General features: G+C 44.1%; 1 protein-coding gene across 2 annotated transcripts; it reads right to left on the bottom strand.

Annotated features, from left to right (window-relative positions):
• Positions 1-219: 219 nt before the first annotated feature.
• Positions 220-8,754, bottom strand: LOC308143676 (breast cancer metastasis-suppressor 1-like protein-A). Of its 2 annotated transcripts, XM_080514561.1 has the most exons (10): positions 8,520-8,754; positions 8,249-8,339; positions 6,412-6,539; positions 6,254-6,333; positions 6,038-6,134; positions 4,662-4,751; positions 4,515-4,579; positions 4,356-4,395; positions 2,913-3,042; positions 220-1,008 (listed from the first exon to the last, which is right to left on the bottom strand). In XM_080514561.1, the coding sequence occupies exons 1-10, from the start codon at positions 8,653-8,655 to the stop codon at positions 891-893; spliced, it is 975 nt and encodes a 324-aa protein (XP_080370687.1). In that variant the 5' UTR covers positions 8,656-8,754; the 3' UTR covers positions 220-890. The 2 variants fall into 2 exon arrangements, with proteins under 2 accessions (XP_080370687.1, XP_080370686.1); XM_080514560.1 differs by having other exon boundaries at positions 6,254-6,539.
• Between the last annotated feature and the right edge of the window lie 1,256 nt (positions 8,755-10,010).

Genomic DNA, 10,010 nt, shown 5'->3' with positions numbered 1-10,010 from the left:
CACACACACACACACACACACACACACACACACACACGGCAGCTCCTGTTAACCGTACTCATAAAAATACAGATTTCCACTTGGCCTCAGACTGAACTTCCTAAAAAAAAAAAAAAAAAAAGGCGGGAGAATTACACTAAAACATGAAGACATCAAGAGATCATTTAGTAGACGAGCTCTCAAGTGGATTCAAACAACCCCCCCCCCCCCCCCGGGGCGTTCTCCCAAGAATAATGTCATCTCATTACGTTCACAATATCAAATACTGATTAACGCTCAATTCTACCAACTTATTTAAAAAAAAAAAAAAAAAAAGAGGAGGATCTCTGGGGATCCTAAATAAAGAGATTTATTCGGCTCGGCGTGAAATTCAAGTGGAAGTGATGCGAGTCAAACACACCCTCACCTGGACGGAGGCTCGCCACTCACTCGTCACATAGAACCGGCTTCAGCTCCCAGCCGGTACGAACCGGTTCGGGAATACGGCTCGACTGCATCGGTATCGACAGTTCAGGGCTTTTTCCCCATCTTCTTCTTCTTCTTCTTCCTCCTCCTCCTCGTTTCAGCCGGAGCGTCGTCGTCGTCTCGTCTCGGAAAAGGCACGCGACTTCGGTTTCTGGCGTTTCACAGTTTGCTACTGCTGTTTGTTTGTTTTTTTTAAATCTCCCTTTGATTTTCTTTTAGCAGCACTTTGCTTTGATCTCCGTTCCAGAGAAAAATGACACTTTGTGACCTCGTATCGACACACATGTACATATTTACAGAGACGGCCGTCGCCTTTGACTGCTCGGGTAAGAAACGTCTATTTCCAGACGTTTTTCGTTTTTGTTTTTTGTTTCCTTCATAGCAACATCTGTACAGCGTGTGAGGCGAGGCTCGGTGACGTGTGTTTATGAGTGTTTGATAGTGTATTTGCCTTTCTGCAGCTGGGAGATGTACAGCTTTGACTTGGTGCCGTCCAGGCGTTTGAACCACACCTCGTCGTTGTTGATGGTGGTGATGATGGCACTGCGTGACACCAAAAAAATAACAAATTAAAAAAATCTTAGTGCAAAAAAATACACAAAACTGAGTTAACGTCATAAAATAGTGGAAGTGCAGAAATCACCCTCCCAAAAAAAAATTTGAACGATAAAATGAAGATTTTAAGGCAAATAATAATAGAATAAAGTGCTAAAAAATGTTTAAGACAATCATTAAACAGTAAAAATGTTAAAAAGGCATATCTATCAACAGTAAATGTATTTATTTATGCCGTCATGAAAGATAGCAAACTAGCGTTAGCATCAATACCGTGCTGTTAGGGTGAGTTTGTAAAAAAAAAAAAAACATGAATAACCAAGTTTTCTGGACGTTTCACTGGATTTTGCATCAGAGGGTTTCACTAAAACTTGATTTATACCCGTTCTAGTTTCTTCCGGTAGTGACTGTTTGGTTTTTACAAAATTATAGACATTTACATCACAAATAAAACCTTTAAAGTTTCAATTTAAGAGGTTATTATTGCCGTTTTACCAGTCCGGCCCAGTAAAATGTGTTTTACATCCCTGACTTAAAGGATTTGCAGTAGACGCTGAAGCTCTCGGTATGTCACAGATCATGACGCTAAGAAAAGCCGCACAGCGCTAGTTAGAAGCACCGGGGACAGGAAATCCAGTTTCCCGGCCTTTTATTTGTCCTCTTGATGTCTGTGATGTAAATTAAATTCCGAGGCCACGGCGTCGCCGATGACTGGGCGGAAGACGAAGACGTCCAATCGGCAGAGTTGTAAAATATATTCCCAGGCTTGAAAATCTGCTATAGATTTACCGTCTGAGAAACGGCACTGGTGCAACAGTCTGTATACCTTTTAATATGCAGTTTTGCATGTTTTATATCCTTTTATTTTCTACTCCCTCTGTGTATGTTCTCGTTTCATATGGACCCGTCTGCAAGAAAGATCTCGTCTTGAAGGGTTAATTACAATAAAGCATTATGAAGGTGTTTAAAGATGATTTTAAAGCCAAATATGACTGTGGGGGGGAATCATTAGAGCACATTTAATTACCTACAGGTTCATTTTGAAGTAGTAGATAAATGGAAGACGCTTCAGAAGATAAACCGGGATCTTAATGTTGCTTTTAAAAGGGAGTCAACACGTCGGCTATAAGATTTTACAGACGCAGCATTTACGGCGAAATAAGAGCCCCACGCAGCCCTCAGTCTAGACTTGCAGGCTCACGTTTGTGAGGCCAAGTCCTATCCATTTCATGTAACGATATTGTTGAGATCACTACTGCTGGAATCAACTCTCACACCTTCAAAGCTTCGGGACCCATAAAGCACCGATTTCAATGCAGGACTTCATGGTTTTTTTCCCCCGTAGACTTGATCTGAAGGTTTTTTCACTTTGATCTTTTTCATTTGTTTCTCGTTACGGCGACTCTAAACTCCTGAGAGGAGGCCTCTCCTCGGCCTCCTCGCACTTTCACCCCCCCCGGTACAGATCAATAGTCCCGTGAAACTTGTGCTTGAGGGGATGAAAGCCACATGAAATCTAAGATCTCGGGGGGGGTCTGCATGAAAACTGCTGCATCAGCGGTTTTCTTTGTTTCCCCTCCCACTGACGTCGCTTTTCAATTTCTAGCGTTCGCGCAAGTAAATCAAGATTCCCGGCACTTGCGTGTGCAGTTGGTCCCATTCATAACAGCCACCTGTTCTGAATGAGCGTCTCCTCACTCCGTAGTGACGTGACACAACATGAATACACGACTTCCACCGAGCGAGCTTCCTCTTCCTGCGGCACAAAGTGGAACGCCGCCACTCGGCCCGGTTTGACCTCGTTGTGTTGAGGAACACACGAAGGCACACGGAGCTCAGTTGCTTTTATGTGTTTCAATGCCTTTATGCCGCTCCCACACACACACACACACCTGGTTGGGTACTCGTCCTTCCTGTTGATACAGATGGCTTGTCCCCTGCAGTACCACTGGTTGTCGTAGAAAAGTCGACCGTCTTCGGAGCGCGCCACGTGGTGATGCCTGTCAGGCTTGACTGCCGGGGCTGGAAGGAAACGGGTCGGAAGATCAGGATTAGGGACGCACCGATACCGATACCGATACCGATACCGAAATTCTTTAATATCACTGAGAATGACGCAGTAAGCTGGACTGTAAATATGTTCTGGAGGAGGTGAAATGTAGTTCTTTCAACATTGGCAAATTGGTCTCTAAAGCCATTTGGACCAGCAGAGTGAAGCCGGGTTTCAACCCCGATATGAGCGACATGCTACATGCTACATGCTAAAGCGTCTCGGGGCTCGCGCACCAGCGGCAGTTCACTGGAGCCCTCGAGACTGTTCCGCCTGGTTTGCTGCAACACAAAGCCTTCGCGTATCGTTCTAGACCAGGGGTCGGCAACCCGCGCCTCTTTGGTCCCTCCACTGCGGCTCCTTGAGCCTCCGTCCCACTGCAGCTCATCCCGGAGGGACGTAAGGAGGCAAAGCTCACCCGGAGCGCAGTCCCGCTACAAAGTAGGCGCAGCGATGTGACGTCATTACGCAACAATAACGGCATGAAGAACGTAGAATTGCGGCTGCAGGTCATGACAGCGGCTCAACTGGGAGCTTCCTGTACCTTTCACAGTAAAACCCGACAGTTCCAGGAGGTTCATTACAGACTTGTTGAGAGTGACGGAACATTCTAGTGAATTCCACAACAACTACAGGACATTAAAGACACACCATCACACTCATGGTTCTAACAATCCAGATCTCCCACATTTATCTTCCATTCTAATAATGTGTAGCGATAAAGGAGCTGGGAGCTGCAATGCATTATGGGAGTTTCTGTTTGTCGTGTTTTAAATGTAATTATTGGGGGTTATGTTAGGTTTGTAGTGTCGGTAATAATTGTGTTTTTGTTGCTTAGTTCATGTAGTTTAGTTTATTAGTTGTAAGTCGTCAACCAGCAGTGAAGAAGGTTTTGTGTGTCGTGTCCTCCTGGCGTGGTCTTCCTGTGGGACTGTCAAAATAAAATGTGTGCGGCTCTCTGGGTGTTGCGTTCAGTGTTAAACGGGACCGACTGGCTCTTTGAGCATTAAAGGTTGCCGACCCCTGTTCTATACGGAGTGTGAATTAGACTTCGTGGCGTTTATCCAATAAGTACAAGTATCGCTCCGCGGCATCGACGGGCAGCGAAAGGTTAGCGCTCGTAAGGGTACTTTACAAAAAAAGTTGCCTCGGTGAATCTTTAATCGGGATGTCGATGAAAAACGAGGAGAAGCGGACTGGTTTTGATGTCTGCTCTTAGGAAACACTTTGAGCAGAGAGTAGTGAATCAGGAGTTCTGTGTAGTTCAATCGGGGGAAACTCTTACCATCCACCTTCACCCGCTGCGGCCCCAGCGATGCCACAGCCTGCGAGGGGAGGGGAGATGAAAGACACAATCAGAAAGGTCAAATTACACCTAATAGACACACTCTGACACACACACACACACACACACGGGTAAATACTTTGTCTGCTTACACGGTACCTTCCTTATCGCGGTCCAGTCTTCAAGAATGTCCAGATCTTGCAGCATGTAAACAATATACGGGCGTGTTGGAGGTTAAGGGAAACAAACCCATCAGATGGAAAACGTCGTAAAAACGCACGTTGGGGAGGAGGAGGGAAAGGATATCAGACACGACGACGGGCTTCTTCTTCTTGACGGGACAAAACGGGTCCTTCTTCTTGTTTTTCCGCGAGTGCAGTCCATCGTTCCACAACTCTGGGGGAGATCAGAAAGACGAGAGAAAGACTGAGCCGCTGCGGCCTGAACCGCCTCTATATCCTTATTTCTTGCAAGGTAAATGACGACTTGACACATTTTACTGATCAACATATATGCCAATGAATCTGGAGAGTTCTCATCGTCGGTTTTGTCTGCAAATATCGCGAAACACCAATTTTGTGAGGGAAGAAGTGACTCAAGACTCAAGCGACAATGTAATAACGGCCAATAACGTGAAAAATACAACCATTTTAGATCGCGCTTTTGCTGTTGCTGCTCCCAGACTGTGAACAAACGGCCCCCCCGACATTCGCACCACTACTGATAGACATTTTTAAATCAAAGCTGAAAACCCATTTTTTTTAGATTGGCTTTTAACTCTGTCTAGGGCAGAGTATTTATTCTGTATGCTGTTTTTATGAATCTCTGGAAGCTTCCAACAACCTGCAGCACCGTCGCACCTTTTATTTACTGTTTTTATGTATTATTCTTGTGTTTTATTTCTTAATATTTCATCTGGCATATTGCATGTACATATACATATATTTATACATGTGCAAGTACACTAATACCATTGGTATTATTATTATAAGTATACTTTTACTATTATTATTATTATTACTGATATATATATATATATATATATATTTATTGTTTGTTATTTTATTGCTACCATATTGTTATTGCTATATTATTGCTACCACTATTAGTAGTACTATACACAAGTATTATACACTATTACATTGTTATTATCTGTATTATTGTTATTATTATTATTATATAATACCTACTTCTAATGGCTCTGCCACTGCACCTTACTATTTATTTATCTTGCTTTTATCTCCTGCTTATTTCTAAGTGCCCATGTTCCGTTCTGTGTTTTACTTTATGTCTTATACCCAGATATTTTTATATTTTACTTTTATTTCTATTCTATTGTATTTTATAATATTCGTATGTACCAGATTGCTGCAACAAAACAATTTCCCTTCGGGGATGAATAAAGTAATTGAATTGAATTGATGTATTGTTTTTATAGCTTTGTTGTAAATCACTTTGGGTTCCACTGGGTTATTGTAAAGGGCTATACCAATAAAATTTGATCGATTGATTGATTGATTAGATGTAATAAAGCATTTGATGGGAGGATTTCTCACTGATCCTTCTGCTGCTCATGTCTGGTTAAAATTAAACGACATCCGTCGCCACCAGCTGAACAAGTACCGCCTGGATAACAACTGGAGGACGAAGGGTTGAGGCTGGTGTGAAAGCGTGACGTCTACCGGAGGTGATGTCGATGCTGTGCCGGTCCTCCTCCAGCCGTCTGATCTTCTCCTCCAGTTCACTCTGCACGGTGTCGAACAGCAGCAGCTTCTCACTCTGCAACGCACGCAGACGACACACACTTTTTTTTTTCCTTTTTCTTTATTCTAATCCTGGCGGAAAAAAAAAAGCAAGACTCGATTTTAACCCCTCGGATCCCCGGCGTCCCCACTGACCTCCCAGTGCTGGCACGCCGCCTGGATCTCGCACTCGTATTTGTTCTTCACCGACTCCAGGCAAAGCTCTCTGTAGATTCCTGTGGAAGTTGAATTTTTGTTTTTTTTTTTAAAAAAAAGGTCAAACAAAACAGGAAGTTGGCAGAGACCGGACTCACCGGCCACTTTGGTCCTGATCTGCATGTTCTCCTGCAGGTTGGCCAAAGGTTCCAGGTACTCCTGGGCGCAGCCGGCCATCACCTCCTGGAGCTTGATGTCCACCTGGTTCAGACGCTCCTTGTACAGCCTGAGAGACGAAACGGGAAATCCAACACGCGGCCCGATTTAATGCTTTATTGGATATAATAGCTATACGACTGTGAATCTGAACATATTGCAAATCAGCAGTCAGACACGCGAGAACATTGTGACGTCAACACGGGTGTCTGAGTGGATATTGCTTTATTTTATTGTCTTCATTTTACTCGACGATATAAAGACGTCCATTACATCAGCCTGATGTTTTATGCCTTTGAAGATGCAACTAGTGTAATAAAAAAGAAAATCCACTGATGTATAAACTTGAAAAGCACATGGTGAACTGAGATAGAATAGTGTTGAAACTGCAGTTCTTTTTATTCCCATGTCAGGTCTGTCATGTGTTTTAAATGGGACGGTTCATCGAATGTCAACCTCTTGACGACATACGAAGACTGTGTTGCACCAAGACAAAGACATAGACTTACAGTTCTAGTTATTTATAGATTATGATGTCATTATTGACTGGCCTGGGTCACCTGAGGTCAAATTGACCCCGGAAGTAAAATGAGTTTGACAAAAAAAAACAACACAAACTTTTTGTCAGGCCACATATCAATCAATGGAACCCTGCCGCGATGACATAACCCGCGGCTCTTTGGTCCCTCCACTGCAGCTCATCCCGGAGCAGGACGGTATGGGAGGTATGGCAAAGCGCACCCCTAGCCAATTGCGTTGTGCAGTCGGAGCGATGTGACGTCATTACGCACGAAGAACGGGCTCCACAGCTCAGCTGGTGTCTGAAGCTGGGAGCTTCCTGTACCTTTCACAGTAAAACCGCTGCGCTGTGGAGCGCCGACAGTTCCAGGAGGTTCATTGCAGACTTGTTGAGAGTGACGGCAAATAATAGTGAATTACACAACAACTACAGGACATTAAAGACACACCGCTCACACTCATGGTTCTAACAATCCAGATCTCCCACATTTATCTTCCATTTTAATAATGTGTAGCAATAAAGGAGCTGATAGCTGCAATGCATTATGGGAGTTTCTGTTTGGCGTGTTTTCAATGTAATTATTGTGGGTTATGTTAGGTTTGTAGTGTCGGTAATAATTGTGTTTTTGTTGCTTAGTTCATGTAGTTCAGTTTATTAGTTGTAAGTTGTCAACCAGCAGTGAGGAAGGTTTTGTGTGTCGTGTCGTCCTGGCGTGGTCTGTCTGTGGGACTGTCAAAATAAAAGACTGATGTGCACGTCTGTTGTAAAGTAAAAGCTTTTTTTCTAAGCGTGCTTCTTTGACATTACTCACCATAATATCACAGTGATTTTGTGAGTGACAATGTAGGCATGTGTGCACATGAGTGTGTGTCCAGTGGGAAATGGGACCAACTGGCTCTTGGGAGCATTAAAGGTTGCCGACCCCTGATATAGATCATCTTCCCGCCTTTCGGTGTGTAGTTTGCACGTTGTCCTCGTGGGGTGTTCTCTGGCTACTCTGGTTTTCCCGCGAAGTGAATTTGTATACATGTGAATGTGTGTGGTTGTCCGTCCCAGTGACGGACTGGCGATTTGGTGTGTCCTGTCCTCCTCGGCTCCTGAATCTGAACAGGATGAAGCGGAATAACGATGGATGGATGGGTTGTCATAATAAAAACCCCAGTGCCATACTGATCCAGACTGGTAGAAGGCAGTCAGTGTGTGTGTGTGTGAGAGAGAGAGACAGAGAGAGGCTTTGTGTGGCAGTGACGGTCACTCACTGCTCCTTAAGGTCCGAGAACTGCTTCTCCAGCGTGGTCATCTCATCCAGACACTCCATCCTCCTCCTCTCACAGTCTTCATCGTCCATCTCTGTCCACAAGAACGACAGCAATTCACACCACCCTCCACATTGTACCTGCCCCCGTGCTCCACCAGCAGCTGCACCCCCCCCACGGGGGAAACAACGTGTTTCCGTTGGGCTACATGAGACAAACCGGCTTGTTTATTGACTGAAAGTGTCTGCTGGTGCTTCGGGCCTGTTTCTCCTACCCGAGCTGTCTCCATCTTCGGACACCGACGAGCTAACGGTGTCCTCCTCGTCCGTGCTGCTGCCGTCCTGCTCCGCGAAATCCACCTCCATGTCTTCGTGGTTGCTCTCTTTCTTCTCCCGCGAGTGCACCGGCATTGCCACCGTGTGCGAAGCCGCCGCCGACGGGCTGGCAACCGGGTTTTTACTCGGTATTTTCACAGCGAAAAGGACGGAGGCGAAGGCGGCCCAAGCAGCGAGCCGGTTAGCCCCGCATCTGCCAGCTGGAGACACATGGCCGCTGTGGACCAATCAGAAGGAGGCTGGCTGCGCTCGACCAACCAGATGTCAGCACGAGCGGCCGACCTTGTAGAAAGGCATGCCGGGATTTATAGTTTAAAAGCGTATTTATAATAATAGAATAGAAAAAATTGAATAGAATAGATTAGAATAGATTCGACTCGATTAAATGAAATGAAATGAAATGAAATGAAATGAAATAAAATAGAATAGAATAGAATAGAATAGAATAGAATAGAATTGAATTGAATTGAATTGAATTGAATTGAATTGAATTCAATTCAATTCAATTGAATTCAATTGAATTGAATTGAATTGAATTGAATTGAATTGAATTGAATTGAATTGAATTGAATTGAATTGAATTGAATTGAATTGAATTGAATTGAATTAAATTAAATTAAATTAAATTGGAATATTCTATTCCTATGCTTTGGATATAATATTTGTAGTGGTTTTTCATGCATACATACATAGATAATCACAAAAAGTTAGGGATATAGTCCCAGTCAGTTTACTTAAGGTGAGCCATGAATAAGTTGGGCTAAATGCTGAGTTTTTAATTTCTTTGAGGCATCTTTTTAACTTGATACACTTCTGTTTAATCGAACGTGGTGTAAATCTAAATACCAGAACCGGTATGACTTGAATAAATCAAAGGGACACTGTGATACTGTGATACTGTGATACTGTGAGTATCCATGAGCTCACTGCTGACTCAGGAATGACAGTGTGAGAGCCCACCCGTGGACTTCCAGGAATACAGATGGGAGAGTCACACCGAGCATCTCCAGGAATACAGAGGTGTTGCAGATCCTCGATGACTCAGTCGTGACTCACGCGCCTCCAGGTTAAACAAGTCATGGCCGAAACCCTGTCGATGCTCCTCTCGGGAGTGAGCGGCGGCTCGAACAATGGCATTGTGTCACGGGCACGAGGGCGGCATTCAACGAGAGGGTCAATGATGATTCGACGGGTATTTCATGTGTCCTAACTGTGTTTGCATTGGTTTTCACCAGGTTTCTTCCCACAATCCTCCCTGCGTCCATCGATTGGCCACAGCATTCCCAAGACCTTAAATTTTATAGTCTCTCGGCACAAACATATGCTTTAATTCCTATTTTGTTCTTCATTTTTGAGCGAGTTTGCTTATGTTGTGCTTTAAACTTGAATGTATTCCATTGCTACACATTTTCCCAGATGTTCAGTGTCTG

This window comes from Blennius ocellaris (genome assembly GCF_963422515.1).
Source record: "Blennius ocellaris genome assembly, chromosome: 18".
Taxonomy (NCBI): Eukaryota; Metazoa; Chordata; class Actinopteri; order Blenniiformes; family Blenniidae; genus Blennius; species Blennius ocellaris.
This window is presented reverse-complemented; position numbering and strand designations above follow the sequence as displayed.

What these genes read in the sequence shown, in the direction of transcription:
- LOC308143676 (XM_080514560.1), bottom strand. Translation starts at nt 8,655, where the DNA reads ATGCCGGTGCACTCGCGGGAGAAGAAAGAGAGCAACCACGAAGACATG. An exon ending in GAAGCCCGTCGTCGTGTCTG is followed by an intron (nt 4,580 to 4,661) that starts ATATCCTTTCCC and finishes AACCTCCAACAC; the next exon opens with GCCCGTATATTGTTTACATG. An exon ending in GCAGCGGGTGAAGGTGGATG is followed by an intron (nt 3,043 to 4,355) that starts GTAAGAGTTTCC and finishes GTTTCCTTCCAG; the next exon opens with CCCCGGCAGTCAAGCCTGAC.